The 15,027-nt window shown below is 44.3% G+C and overlaps 1 protein-coding gene across 1 annotated transcript; it reads right to left on the reverse strand.

Moving 5' to 3' along the window:
* Positions 1-11,300: 11,300 nt before the first annotated feature.
* Positions 11,301-15,025, reverse strand: LOC110508048 (extracellular calcium-sensing receptor-like). Its single transcript, XM_021588495.2, has 6 exons — positions 14,797-15,025; positions 14,334-14,634; positions 13,441-14,229; positions 13,011-13,238; positions 12,655-12,778; positions 11,301-12,515 (listed from the first exon to the last, which is right to left on the reverse strand). The coding sequence occupies exons 1-6, from the start codon at positions 15,012-15,014 to the stop codon at positions 11,599-11,601; spliced, it is 2,577 nt and encodes an 858-aa protein (XP_021444170.2). The 5' UTR covers positions 15,015-15,025; the 3' UTR covers positions 11,301-11,598.
* Positions 15,026-15,027: the final 2 nt, after the last annotated feature.

The following is a 15,027-nucleotide window of genomic DNA, read 5'->3' on the forward strand; positions in this document are numbered from 1 at the left end:
AAGTTCAAATTGTTTGGGTACAGACCTGGATAGTAGGACAGAAATCTGCAGGCTGTCTTTGCAGTAGATTGCAACACTGCCCCCTTTGGCAGTTCTATCTCGTCTGAAAATGTTGTAGTTTGGAATTAAAATGTCTGAATTTTTGGTGGTCTTCCTAAGCCAGGATTCAGACACAGCTAGAACATCCGGGTTGGCAGAGTGTGCTAAAGCAGTGAATAGAACAAACTTAGGGAGGAGGCTTCTAATGTTAACATGCATGAAACCAAGGCTATTACGGTTACAGAAGTCGTCAAAAGAGAGCGCCTGGGGAATAGGAGTGGAGCTAGGCACTGCAGGGCCTGGATTCACCTCTACATCGCCAGAGGAACATAGGAGGAGTATAATAAGGGCGCGGCTAAAAGCAATAAGAATTGGTCGTCTAGATTTCTGGAACAGAGAGTAAAAGGAGGTTTCTGGGGGCGATAAAATAGCATCAAGGTATAATGTACAGACAAAGGTAAGGTAGGATGTGAATACAGTGGAGGTAAACCTAGGTATTGAGTGATGAAGAGAGAGATATTGTCTCTAGAAACATCATTGAAACCAGGAGATGTCATTGCATGTGTGGGTGGTGGAACTAATAGGTTGGATAAGGTATAGTGAGCAGGACTAGAGGCTCTACAGTGAAATAAGCCAATAAACACTAACCAGAACAGCAATGGACAAGACATATTGACATTATGGAGAGGCATGCTTAGTCGAGTGATCAAAAGGGTCCAGTGAATGGAGAGGTTGGTTGAGGGTCACGGCGATTTAGACAGCTAGCCAGGCCATCGGTAGCAAGCTAGCATAGCATAGTCTGTTGTTAGCCACCTCTTGCGTTCGGTCAGTAGATTAGTGGGGTTCCGTGTGGTAGAGGGGATTAATCCAAATCACACAACAACAACAAAAATAAGAACAATAGATATAGTTATAGAGGCCCGAGAAGAAAACATAATAATAATACAAATAAATAAATTGTCCGATTGTCTATTCAGATAGCAGCCGGTAAGACAGCTAACGGTTAGCGGGCCACAGATGGGCGTTCAGGTAACGTCGCGACGGAGGAGCCAGCCGGATCTCCTTCAGGTAGATAACGTCGGCAGTCCAGTTGTGAAGGCCCGGTGGGGCTCCGCGTAGGAAGCAAAACGGGTCCGGATAGGTGACCGCAGCCCAGGAGTGAACGATGGAACTCAGGAGTGATTGACGGAGCTGGCTAGCACCGGAACAACCGATGCTTGCTCCGGAATCGACGAAAGCCGATTGTCACACGGATAGCAGCTAGCTAGCTGTGAGATCCGGGCATGAATGTCCAGAGAGCAGTCGAAATCCAGGGACATGGAGAGAAAAATTGGTCCGGTATGTTCCGTTCCGAGCCGCGCTGCGCCGTACAAAACTGGCGATAGATTTTCGATAGATTTTCGAGCCAAAGGATAGCCGATGACCACAAACCGTGGTTAGCTGAATACTAACGATTTGCCAGTAAAGAAGCTAACTAGCTTCTGATTAGCTTCTGGATTAGCTTCTGGGCTAGCTCCTGGCTACCTTCTGGCTAGTTTCTGGCTAGCTTCTTGGAGTTTCTGGCTAGCTTCTTGGAGGATTACAGATCTGAGGTAAATAATACTTTTTATGAATATAAAGTGGTGAGGCGGGTTGCAGGAGAGTGTTTTGAAGATGAGTTGATGGAAAATAAAAATAAAATGTATGTGAAAAAAGTTGTAAATATATATATATATACACAGGACACGACAAGACAAGGACAAAAGACGTCTGAACTGCTATGCGATCTTGGAGAGTCTGAAGATGAGCTGAAGATGCGCTTTATCAAAAAAAGTGCTGTGCGTAACAAGCGCTCCTTCCAGTATGAATCTTCAATGGCGAATGACCCTCTTTACGCTGGAGTTTACTACATGGGTTGGTCTTCCAACACATAACCATTACAAATTGCTGTTTACCTACCCAGCTAGATTTCAAGACGATCAGTGGTCATTGGGTAAAATACAGTCAATCAACGAAACAGTGGTCATATCATTGGTGCACAATGATGTAATTACTAGTTGTCTTCAAATCGGTTTCTTTCAGTCAATACGTCCCGCGAAATGACCCATCAAGTTTGGTTGTGTTACAAACAAACCAGTTGATTGCAATGAAACCAAACATGACTGAAAAGTCACGTTTAGTGTGTGTATTTACATCAAATGTGTCGTCAAAAATTAAATGAGACGGAATTCACGACACAAGCGGTTCACAAAATGTTTCGTGTTAGGCTATAAAATTGATTTTCTCAAACAAAAGATCATTCATTGTGTAACAATGAGCATTGGGATTGCAAACAGAGGAAGATCGTCAAAGGTAAACAATTTATTTTATTGCAATTTGTGATTTTGTTACGCCTGTGCTGGTTGAAATGGTTTATTTTTATGGGGCTCTGTCCTCAGATAATCGCATCATATTCTTTTGCAGTAAATCATTTTTAAAATCTGACAACCCAGTTGGATTAGCAAGATTCTAGGCTTTCGAAACATGTGAGACACTTGTATTTTCATGAATGTTTAATATGACTATTTATGTAGCGATCACCGTATGTTGTCGAATTTTAATCCCACTAACGGGTACGGTGCGCAGAGAGGTTAAATTACGATAGATAAATGGCTGGTTCTTTTTTTATTGACACAGTAGGTTCATTTACTTTGACGTCCAGCGGAAAAATGATTGCTATATTTTCATTTTTGACCTTTAATCCCAGAAAAATGGCCATAACTCAAAAACCGTTGAGGCCTGGACGCCATCTTGTTCGGGGCCAACTTACCATTATGCCAAACCTATGCTCACCAAGTTTCGTCTTCTAAATCTTTTCCATTCAGGAGATATGATTCCATTCGCCCTCTTGTGGGATTTACCGGGACGGCGGAAATATGACCAAAATTTGAAAATTTTATCAAACGGAAACCGAATGTCCGAGAGACTTCATTTGATGACTTCCTGGAAGATCTGGCCCTGCTGCACGGCCCGACGCCGTCAGCGAATTTTAGTAACGTTGTCGGACGACTAGTAAGGACCGTACATTTGCAATGTGGACTTTCTCACTAACCATATGGTGAATGTCAAAATGTTCCCTTAAGGTATGTAAATCTGGCAATTTACATTCTGAAATAGATATTTTAAATAATTTCAAAATTTATGAGTTTTCTAAATAATACATAAAACTTTTTCCAAATTAACCTAGATGAAGCAACTTCTCAGGTTAATTAAAGTTTAATACCGAGACAGCCTACCCAGGTAGGATTAATCATTGGCATTGATTAATTAATAAAATTTGCTTTTGCAAATTCATTCACGTCCAACTTCCACATTACTGGTACGGTACTGATGGTTCGTCAACATCTATAAATAGATTAAACTTGTCTTTGCAGCTTCCATTGAATTCCAAACCCAAACTTTGAAAAAAATAGGATTTTTTTTCCTCTAAATTCTTCTAATAATGTGCAAGCTATCAAAGGAGGTGGTCACCACTCCTCCGCTAATTAGTGAACCTCCACCCATAAAAGGATTGACTGACCTCAGCAGCAATACCAACCCTAATTATGCCATTAGCGAAATTGTGAACGCTCTCCAAAATCAACCATCAAACACAGGCTTTGTGACGGTTCTCCCAACTTTTGCACTGATGTATCGCCATGAAAATGTGACATCCGTCCAATACCACAGTGCACAGCTGAAGCACGTGCCAAACATGGGGGGACAGGTGGAGAGAACTGAGCAACTATCGACAAAAGCAGGAAATTAAAACTTTCTGCTAGTCGAGGAACTGCGTTTGATATCTGAACAATTAAAAGTAATTGCACATACTTATGACGATGAACGAGCACAAACTCTTCAACAAAATCGTTGTCTCCAGGAACAACTCGATTTAGCCAAAACTAAATACGATGTTGTCCACTCCAAACTAGATAAATCTGTTGAGTTATCTACAAACAGGAGCGCGCAATTTGATAACTTGCAGGCAGTTTTGTTGAACGTTACTCAGAGTAACACGGTTCTACTCAAAATTCTGCAGACCAAAGACAATCAATTGATGAACACAATGACTAAGTTGGATGACAAATCAGCAGAACTCATTGAAGTCGCTGACCAAATGAATGATGAGAGAACACGGGTGATGAAGATGGAAATCTTGATCACTAAGCAAGAGGAAGAAATCTCATCACTGAATCTCTCGCTCCGTACTCAAGACCTCTAGCAAGTGCGAAACTCACGTGTCCAAAATCAGTACTCTAAGCGCTCAAGTGGACTCTGCAATGCAGCAGAATACCACCCTTAGGTACCATCTGGAGGAAATCCAGAATGGTCACGCTCCACAAGGTGACTACCCATCCAGGCAACCGGAGTCCTGCACTCAAAGGAGACATTGCCTCCATTAAGTGTCCCTCATTCTTCTCCTCTTGGCCATTCAGCACTGAGTAATATGGCGCCTCTTGGCCAACAAAGTCAAAGCTTGGCTTCTTCTCTTGGCCTTTCGGCCCCACTTTCCCCACAGGATGAAGCCAACCCTCTCCGCCCGCTTGACGCGGAATACCTTGACAAACTCGTCAAGAATTTCCCCACCTTTGACCCTGTTCCAGGTCAGCCACACGATACTGAGACGTTCCTAGCTGACGTAGAGGACGTGTTGGATGGCTACCCGAACACTACGGGTTCTGACAGGGTTTACCTGTTGAAGCGAATGTCGAAAAAACACGTGACATGGTTCATTCACCTACAACAGCAAAACGTGCTAAATGACTACGCTAAACTTGCCACAGCTTTGAAATTAGAATTCAGTGGTTCTGCGACTCGCAAACACGATAGCTCACTGGCTAACACGATCAAACAAGCTCGTAACGACCACCCACAAGCTTATAGGCTTCGTTCAGCTTGCTTTGGCCTACTCACTGAAACAGGCATGGAAGACCTGTTACCATTTAAACAAATGATCCCGTTGAACATGTATCCCACCTTCATTACCTACTTGGGCCCTGCAGCCCACGTTGGCTTGCCTATCTTACAACTCAGAGATCTTGCAAGCACAGCTTTTGAGGCATCGAAAGCTCGCAACGCTAAGAGCCCTGACCACTCGGTTTTGAAGTTTGACCAGGAGCTCTCACTCCAGTTAGAGGGTGCATTATCAGGTATTGGAGCGTTAAGAGATGATGCACAACAACAGTTTCTACCACGAAACCATGATTCCAATAACCTCCGTGGTCGAAATAACTGTAAAGTACTTCGCCATCAAAACGACTACCGCGACAATCGACCTGTTCACTATGTTCCTGCACCCAACCCACACAAAGGATCAAGAAACAAGCCCACGGGCTTTGTCTATAGACTCTGATACAAAAGTTGCAAAGAAAAAGGTCAAACGCTTCGTTAAAGCCAAGCCCACTCAAAATCTGAAAAGGCGATCTGCTTCCACCTTGAACAGAATTGACGCATCACGTCGTTGTGAACGACCACTCCACTTTGTGGGGGAATATGTCCACTAAACACGAATCGATACGCCCATACCTGGAAACAGTCCTGGAGGACTTCTTAACTTGTCATGCGCTAATTGATTCGGGTGTGACAATATCACTCATCTCTCAAACATTGTTTGATGATCTAAAAAGGGCTAAACGTTGGTTAAGATTGGAACGATGCGACACTACACTTCGAGGGGTCATTCAGACTACCTCGCCTCTCACATTGAGAGTCATGCTGAAACTACACTTCAAGGATGTATCGCTCGTCCACCCGGGGTATGTTACAAGCCTCGAAACTGTACCCCTGCTACTTGGAGCAGACTTGATGGATCGGTTACTCCCATTGATGGATTGGTAAACCAACCAGGTATGGGCACAGGCTACAGTGCCTTCTCCATCGACCACACTGTCTTCCCCTAACGCTAGCTGCAATGCAGTCATTCACGAGGGGTATCTGTCAAAAGCACCCCTTGGGAAAAAGACGTTTAGAAACCTCTTGGGGCAGAATCTGATATAAGGAGATGTTACGATATCTCGACACATTCCATCAGTCAATCTGATTGACCATTCTTGTTGTGATTTCGGGCCAGCTGTCTCCGCGAAGGAGTAACTTCCCTCCTCCTTGCAGTCGTGCAATACGGTAGTTGAGATTAACTTCTCTCGACCTTTCGGACACTTCTGCAAGCACTGCGGCCGTCTCAGCAAGAAAAACATAGATGCGCAGAGTATACTCTGCTTCCGATGATACACCACAATGACACTAATGGCGTCAGTCCAGCAACTGACCCGATGACTCCCACTGGTGAAACACTTTGCGATATCACAGACCGATATCCACGTCTCAGTTTGCAGGTACTGAAGAGGGTGCCACACGCGGATGCGGTGGTGACTGACAGACCTCGACAGCTACTGAGGGTGTTGAAGCACAAACACCAGGAGATTTGGTTGAAAGGTTACAGCCATTCTCATAATAACGCGGCCACTGACAACACGTACATAGGGTCCGAACCTTTCGTTTGTGCCTCGGATACCAACACCACATGCTGGTGTGGGGATCCCGAGACACAAAGGGGGGGTATAGTAGCACAGACCCATGATGAGCCTTATCGAGGCCAGTGGGGGGGTCAAGACTACGGACAACACCGTACGAGGCCGCCAGAGTATAAATCAAATCTAGTTGTAAACTCCCCTTTGAGAACAGTGATGAGCAGACAGGCCCCTAGACGGGGATTATCTTAGAACACAGCTAAGATAGTACTGAGGTGTACCACACTGGTCGTAAAGGAAGTCCACCTCTAAACAAATGGCGACAATAATCATTCCTTGCCATGTGTAGTAGTCACTACAAGACAACAAGTAAAATGCTCTTATCAAGTATTCCTGTAGGATAACATTTCAGAATAAATCGATAGGACAACTGGACCCCTTGAGTACCAGTACCAATACCACAATCATTCCAGCAACACTCAGTAAGAGGATTAGTAACCTCACAAGTTAAATTGCTGTTGATAATAGCGACATAGGAGTCACTCAGAGTGCAGAACGGGGAAGGGAATCTCCATTGCACTCTTCCAATGGTTACACACGCCACTAATAAATAGAACCCTCCATTCAGGCGAAAAGTTATTAGAGTCATGAACCAAGATCACACCACGTACGACTGGTCTAGTACTTAAAGAGTACTTCCGTCATGAGGATAGCTCCTAAGTGGATAACAGCTATGAAGTATACTTCTTCATACCTACCGCCACTACAATAGTGGAAGACAGTGACTGGTAGTAAAACCACCCTTGACACCAATTCTGACTGACCTCCAGGCATCGACTTGCAAATTACCTGACTACGTCAGACTCATTCTGAAAAAATTGTAATCTGCCAGGATACTTGGTTTCCTTCCCTTGACATGTGCGCTTGCGTAAGCATAAACTCACATGCACAAAGGAACATCCAATTAGGATTTATGCTAGGATCACTTAAGGGTCCAAGCAGAATACCAGCCTTAGTAAAGTTGAACATTTATTTTGAGGCCTTTAACTCTACAGCTATAGCACTCACCAGTTTTCTTCTCATAAGTCCATAGGTCATCCCTGTAGACTGCCCAAAACTAGTGCCTTACAGCTGTAGACTTATCATATAGTTTTCAATTTAGGATAGTACCCTAAGCAACATCCCGCAAATTAGGATATCCCTAGATATGACATTAGACAATGCCATGATAGGGTCATTTTGCCAAGACCATGGACGTAGATAGAATATAGTCTAATTAGATGATTAAGATGGCATAACTATATTTTGTTTTGTTTATGCTTTCATTCATTTTGTTTCAGAAAGCCGTAAATAACTTCCACATACAACCATCAGTTAGTGCCACAACGCCGCTCATTTGGGAGGAAATGTAATGATATATTTCATGAGTGTGTGTGCGTTGTTAACATCTGCCTAAGTTACTGCCCAGATCTTCCAGTCTGGACGGCCAGACGAGGGGTCCGGAACTGCGATCCCAATCCGGACATCCGCTGACCAGCCATGGAGCGGACTTCTTCATTTGAAGACACCCTACCCGGGTCGACCACCAGAGGGGGAACTGCAACAGCGATCACCAACTGGACATCTGCTGTCCAGCCATGGAGCAGACTTCATTCACAGAAACCCTATCCGGGTCGACCACCAGTTGGGAACCACAATGATGCTCCACAACCAGGACAACCCACGGCCATTTTTATGTTGGTTTGCAACATGCAGGTTAATCGCAAGATTGAACCCAACATGGGGGGGACAGTCATGACGTTGGCCTGGGGGGTAGGTTTATGACAGTCATAAATACTTCTTTCCCCCTTTTTCCTCTCTCTACCCTACTGATGTTACATTTGCAAAACCCTTGATTAACATAGAGATTCTGGGAACATCAGAAGGTGGGGGGAAATGAACTATATTCTGGTAATCCGACCAATGGAACATATGCGGTTGTACTTAATGAATATGACGTCAGTTCGGTTGTCATCTGAGACATTCTCATCAGTGATCAGATCATAAACTCTACAGTGGAAAGTATACACATCACAGTTATCGGATTCACATGGAATTGTTGTTCAATTTAAATGTTTGAATATGAAATTATTTGTGATGGGATGAAATGTGATTTTAGCTTCTAAAATGTGAGATGTGGGTTTTCATAAGACAGGGCTGCTCAATCAGTGGCCCGCCCCTGTGAAGGGACATGGGCTATAAAACTTTTCAAACACGCCCTCCTCTCCCTTTCTATATAAGCCCTTGAAGACAATATAACCTCCTGTTCCGAGGATGTAGGACGACGGTCCTATGTGAGAATGGTTCAGATAATACAGAACTACAGAACGAAGCCAATATCAGCGTGAGCTTTGGATGCGAATGGTATGAACTTTGAACTCTGATTCACTACAGAAGTGATACCTCCTAGTCGTTGAGTTAGCAACAGAAGATGCAACAAGGGTTAGGAAGGAACAGACAGAGTATCCCGTCAATCACCCAACGACGTTACTACAACGTATGAAATTGACAACAAGAGACATTCTTCAAAGGACTCGGTTTGGCAACACGGCCTTCCATCTACCACCAACCTACCGAAGCGCAGCTCAGAGTAAATATTTATTGCATTATCCTTTTCCAAATGGGCGGTAATTTAGAATGCATCAGATACTGTATTTACGATAGCAAAGCTTCACCCTGTGTCCCTCAGTCTTCCCGCTCATTCACTCAAACCCAGCCCTTTTCCTTTGTGTAACAAGCTGTCATATCCGTTTTCCGTTACTACGTAATTTGTAATCAAGTTCTGATTTAATTATGTGTATGTGTAATTCTGTGTGATTAGTTAGGTATTTAGTAAATAAATAATTAAACCCAATTTTGTTAGCCAGGGTTCGTGCAGATAACTAAGAATTTACAACTTTCAGATGAGACTGAATTAAGATGACGATTAATATTGACTGCTATTGATGTAAAATTTTACTAGGTCTTTAAGAGTTTATTCGGAAGATAACAGCTCTATAAATATTATTTTGTGATGCCCGACTCTCTAGGTAATTACATTTACATGATTAGCTCAATCAGGTGATATTAATTATGGATATTTTTTTTATAGAATAGCATGTCATATCACTTAATCCGGCATAGCCAAAGACACGACAAGGCCTACTACCACTACTACTACTACCACTAGGCCTACTACCAATACTACTACTACTACTACTACTACGCCTACTACCACTACTACTACTACTAGGCCTACTACCACCACTACTACTACTAGGCCTACTACCACTAGGCCTACAACCACTACTACTAATACCACCAGGCCTACTAACACTACCACTAGAACTTGTAATACTACCACTACTTCCACTACTTCTAACACTGCCACTAGGCCTACTACCACTACTTCTCCTCCAGCCAGGCCTGCGTCCACTACTGCAACTACCACTACCACTTGTAATACTACCACTAATACCACTTCAACCTCTACTACTACTACTACATACAGATACATTTGGCCAGCTGAAGCGAGTCACACAATTCTTATAAAATTAACATTCATTTATTTGTGTCTTTCTCTAGCGTTGTGATAATTAAAATAAGACTGGAGATCCAGATATGTTAGAATTGTTTATGACAACCACTGTAATATTACATGAAGGGTAGCCAATACATGACACCATACATGGAAAATACACATATATTCATTATAACACATTTCACTGAGGCCTTGCTATGTGTTGATGGTGGTATGAATGCCAAATGCTATTGGTGTATATTAACACACATTGGGTTGTGGCCCACAGGCCTATGAGGAGAGGTTTAAGAAGTCAATGTTGTTTTTGATGAGATAGTAGACAATGCTTGTCCAGAGCAGGCCTGTGAGACAGAGGCTCAGTAAGGGGCTTGTGTGTGGGCTCCTGATCTGGACCTGGACTGGACAGCAGCAGTCACTGAGGAGGTCACTGAGGGGGTCACTGAGGGGGCCTGTGGAAGCACAGCAGGCTGTCAGTGGCCGCTGGGGTAGAGCAGTGAGAAACATAGTCAAAATAATACATTTTCTTTCTGCTTCATTATTGTCTTGACTTTCATAATGTGCGACCACACCCATGTAGATATGGCTGCTAGGCATAATGTGCTGTTGGATGTGTGTTCAGGACTTATTGAACATCCATGTACCTGTGACAGATCTCGTCGACAAGCCAGCTCTTTCTCTTTCAAACCGGATTTCAACAATGGTCATGAAGAGACAGGAAATGGAGACCATGGCAGGAGCGGATTTACATTGGCTGATATCTCAGTCCATCACCATCCAACAAAACCCTTAGAACATGCCCTCTACAAACTAATTAGGCTAAACAAGGAAGTGAGTTCACGCCTATCTCTCACATGTAAATGTCTTATTTTGCTCCTTTGTACCCCAGTATCTCTACTTGCACACTCATCTTCTGCACATTTTATCACGCCAGTGTTTAATTGCTATATTGTAATTATTTCTCCACTATGGCCTATTTATTGCCTTACCTCCCTCATCCTACCTCATTTGCACACACTGTTTTGTATTATTGACTCCGTGTTTGTTTACTCCATGTGTAACTCTGTGTTGTTGTTTGTGTCGCACTGCTTTGCTTTATCTAGGCCAGGTCGCATTTGTAAATGAGCACTTCATCTCAACTAGCCTACCTGGCTAAATAAAGGTGAAATAAATAAAATAAGAAATATGCCCAAACTCAGAATCAGTTGGGGCTTCCTAAAAGTCATATGATCATTGTGAGGTTTTCTGCAGTTTTCATAGTCAAACTGTAGCAGGCTCTCTCTATCCTGCCTTGATTTGAACCCTTCCCCTTTCAAGTAACACTTCATTGCACAGTGTTTCCAGGCTCTATTTTTTTGGTATCAATTGAGCCTGGGGATGAGTTTAACCCATGACTGACTTAGATGTGTCTGTGTTTAGAAAGACTTTGAATAAGCCAATGGTCAGTATTCATCCTAAAGGGCTTTGGTTGACGCCTTCCCCAAAATATGTTTCTTTAATATCGTATGTCATTAGATGTCTTCCCCATAATGTGTTTCTTTAATATTGTGTATCATTGGATGTCTTCCCCATCATATGTTTCTTGGTGTTTTGCTCTGGCCTCAGCAATATAATGAAACATTTAGGAGCAAATATGCAGAAAAGTAAACCAAAACTGGAGGCCAGAATGGCAAATATCTCCACAGCTACTGTGAACTTCCCAGGAGAGCTGACATAAGCTGGGATAAAGGTGATCCAGACTGCACAGAATATGAGCATGCTGAAGGTGATGAATTTGGCCTCATTGAAGTTATCAGGCAGCTTTCGAGCCAGAAAAGCCAGCACAAAGCACAAGACAGCCAGGAGTCCTATATACCCCAACACAGCCCAGAAACCAATAGCTGAACCCACATCACACTCTAGAATGACCTTTTCCTTATAAGTTTTCATGTTCTTGTAGGGGAAAGGAGGGGAGACTGTTAACCAAAGAACACAGATCAGGACTTGTATGAGAGTGAAAGCCAGAACACTGAGTCTCTGCTGTGGAGGACCAAACCATTTCATGATATTACTGGCTGGAAGTGTAGCCCTGAAGGCCATCAACACCACTATTGTTTTCCCCAGAACACAAGAGATGCAGAGGACGAAGGTGATCCCAAACGCTGTGTGGCGCAGCGTACAGGACCACTCAGAGGGCCGGCCAATGAAAGTAAGAGAACACAGAAAACACAGAGTCAAGGAGAAGAGCAGCAGGAAGCTCAGCTCAGAGTTGTTGGCTCTGACGATGGGGGTGTCCTTATGAATTGAAAACACCACAGCTACCAGAGTAGTAACACCGGACCCCAGTAAGGAGAAAAACACCAGAACTATGCCCATCATTTCTTCATAGGAGAGGAATTCAACTGGTTTCAACACACAGAGGTCCCTTTTTTCATTGGACCAATACTCCAAGTCACATCGATAGCAGCCGTTAGAATCTGTAAAAGGATTAGAACGTCATTCATTCCATGAATCAGTGTGTCACTGTGTCATGTGTTTTTTGATATCTATTAGTCTTGTTGGGCAGTGACAGAGCTTGAAAGTATTGAAGGTAGCCCTAAATGCATTATATATTACCTGTGATATTACTGATCTCTCCCTCCGCACATGGTACACAGTCATAACAGCATACAGGCTTTCCTTTCTGTACAGCCTTACGAGTGCCTGTGGGACAGCTCTCACTGCACACTGATGCAGGTGCCTGTAGAGAAATACAACATGTCTGAATATTGGTGTATTTTATATAAATAAACGTGCAGAAATGTTTTAATGTCACTACTTGTGGAAGTTATATTACCAATGCAAAAGAAGACAATTGAGATAGACTATGTGGATTATGTATACATTAAAGAATGCATGTTTTACATTTGCAGTGGTTTGAGATTTGCATATGTTATGCTTTTGAAACATATTCAACATGTATTTAGTCCTACCTCTGCCTGGCCCCCTGCCCAGACCAGTTTTCCCTTGTTGAAGGTAATGCGCTGTTCAGGGGGCATCGAGGAATCATACAGCCCCACAGCATGGAACTGCAGAGTCCCATCCTCCTCCTGCTGCCAGTTCACTAGGTCGTAGCACGCCACCACATCTCCGTTATCATCAAACCAGATGTCCTCTCCTGTCTTTACTCTAAACCTCACCTCCTTCAGGTACTGTAGCACCTGCTCAACAACATGGGGAGAGGGAGAGGGAGAGAGAGATTGAGGGAGAGGGAGAGGGAGAGAGAGAGAGAGACAGAGAGAGAGAGAGACCCAGAGAGATACAGAGAGACACAGAGAGGGAAACACGCAGGGAGAGACACAGAGAGTGGAATGATTCATAAGATATGTTATTTATGTTTTGTCGTATCTGGAGCTTGCTAACCTGCTGTGGTGTGTAGACTGGTCTTTTGCCGCTGTCTGTGTAATTCTTTAAGTCCGTCAGTAGGTTGTGCAGAGCGTGTGCAATGGCATATACAGCTGTGTACACTTTACTGGATATTCTCAGCTCTGACACGTCAGTGTATTGGTTCTTCAGCTTTGCTAAACTCTCTGTTCCTGTGCACAGAGTGCTGCTGCCCCCCTCGAAGGAGCACTGGAACACAGTCTCCCAGAACTCCCTGAGCAGGGTGTTGTCTGGTGCCTGGGAGGGGTGCACCTTGTCTAGGAACCCCCCCAGACCATCCAGCCTGGCATTCCTGATGGCAAAGCCAACCGCTCCCCTCAGGAAGCCGTAGGCCTTGTTATCCGCCAGCAGTCTGGCTGTGATCCAGGACTCGCTGCCCACCCACTGAAGCCCTGGGTCTCCCTCCAGGGCCATCTCATTCATCAGGGGGATGAGTTCCCCCAAGGTCAAGAACAGTACCACCACCCTGGCTGTGGCCCTCCGGATGACCTTGACGACTTCCAGGAGCTTCTCTCTGGGGTCTGTGCGGTGGATGGACTCTTGGTACTCTACACAGACCCCTTCAAGCCACGCTGCCTCCATGAATGTGGCCATGCCGTTGTTACCATAGTCATTGTTGCTGTTCACCACTCCCACCCAGTTCCATCCAAAGTGTTTGACCAGCTTTGCCAGGGCTCTGCTCTGGTAGTAGTCACTGGGGATGGTTCTGAAGAAGGAGGGGAACTTCTTTCTGTTACTCAGACAAGCACAGGTGGCAAAGTGGCTGATCTGTATGGAAGAAACGCGAAGATTTGAATTGATCTTTCATACATAGCTGACATGACACTGACATTGAACTACCTCTAAAGAGCCACAACCAGAAGGTGTCTCACCACAGGGATGTTGAATGGTCCGACCAGGGATGATATTCCAATGGTGGATGTGGAGCTTGACTCCCCTACAATACCCAACACGGCTGGAGATCTGGAACAGGAGGAAGGGTTTCCCAGGCTGTCCTCAGGCCCAGGGCTGTTCATCAGGGCTAGGGCTGAGTGGATGGCCAGGGGGGCATAGCTACAGGAGTCATAGACCTGGTAACCCAGAGACAGCCCTGGGAGCAGATCACTGCTGTTGTTGATTTCCTCCAGGGCAAAGATCAGGGTCTGTGCAAACTGGAACTCACGTGGGTTGAAACTGGACAGTGATAACAAACCAAAAAAATAAGTTAGTTAAAGCCAGGAATCGCATATGCCACAATCACATATGCCAGCAAAACTGATATACTCGGTTGAGATGAGTTGAGTATCACAGAAAAATGCTAAAAGTACCCACAGACAGTTGTTTTTCAACACATACCTGATACAGGGTGTTTTCTCTGGTCTGGAGGTGAATGAATGGACCTTGAAGAGGGCATTCCTATGTATACCGAACACTGCCCCAATGTTGATGTCCCCCTCGGCAGACAGGAGAGGCAGAGCAGGTTGGCCCAGCAGAGAGCAGATTCGGGCTGGAGCAGCTATACCCCTCATCACCACCACCAGCAGCCGGAGAACCACTCCTGTACTCAGTGCCATGCCAGCCTTCAGC

The sequence above is a fragment of the Oncorhynchus mykiss genome, chromosome 27 (assembly GCF_013265735.2).
Source record: "Oncorhynchus mykiss isolate Arlee chromosome 27, USDA_OmykA_1.1, whole genome shotgun sequence".
Classification (NCBI taxonomy): domain Eukaryota; kingdom Metazoa; phylum Chordata; class Actinopteri; order Salmoniformes; family Salmonidae; genus Oncorhynchus; species Oncorhynchus mykiss.

Coding starts and splice junctions, on each gene's coding strand:
- LOC110508048 (XM_021588495.2), bottom strand. CDS start 15,014: ATGGCACTGAGTACAGGAGTGGTTCTCCGGCTGCTGGTGGTGGTGATG. Junction 13,239..13,440: donor CAGTCTACACACCACAGCAG/GTTAGCAAGCTC, acceptor GTTGTTGAGCAG/GTGCTACAGTACCTGAAGGA. Junction 12,779..13,010: donor GGGCAGGGGGCCAGGCAGAG/GTAGGACTAAAT, acceptor ATTTCTCTACAG/GCACCTGCATCAGTGTGCAG.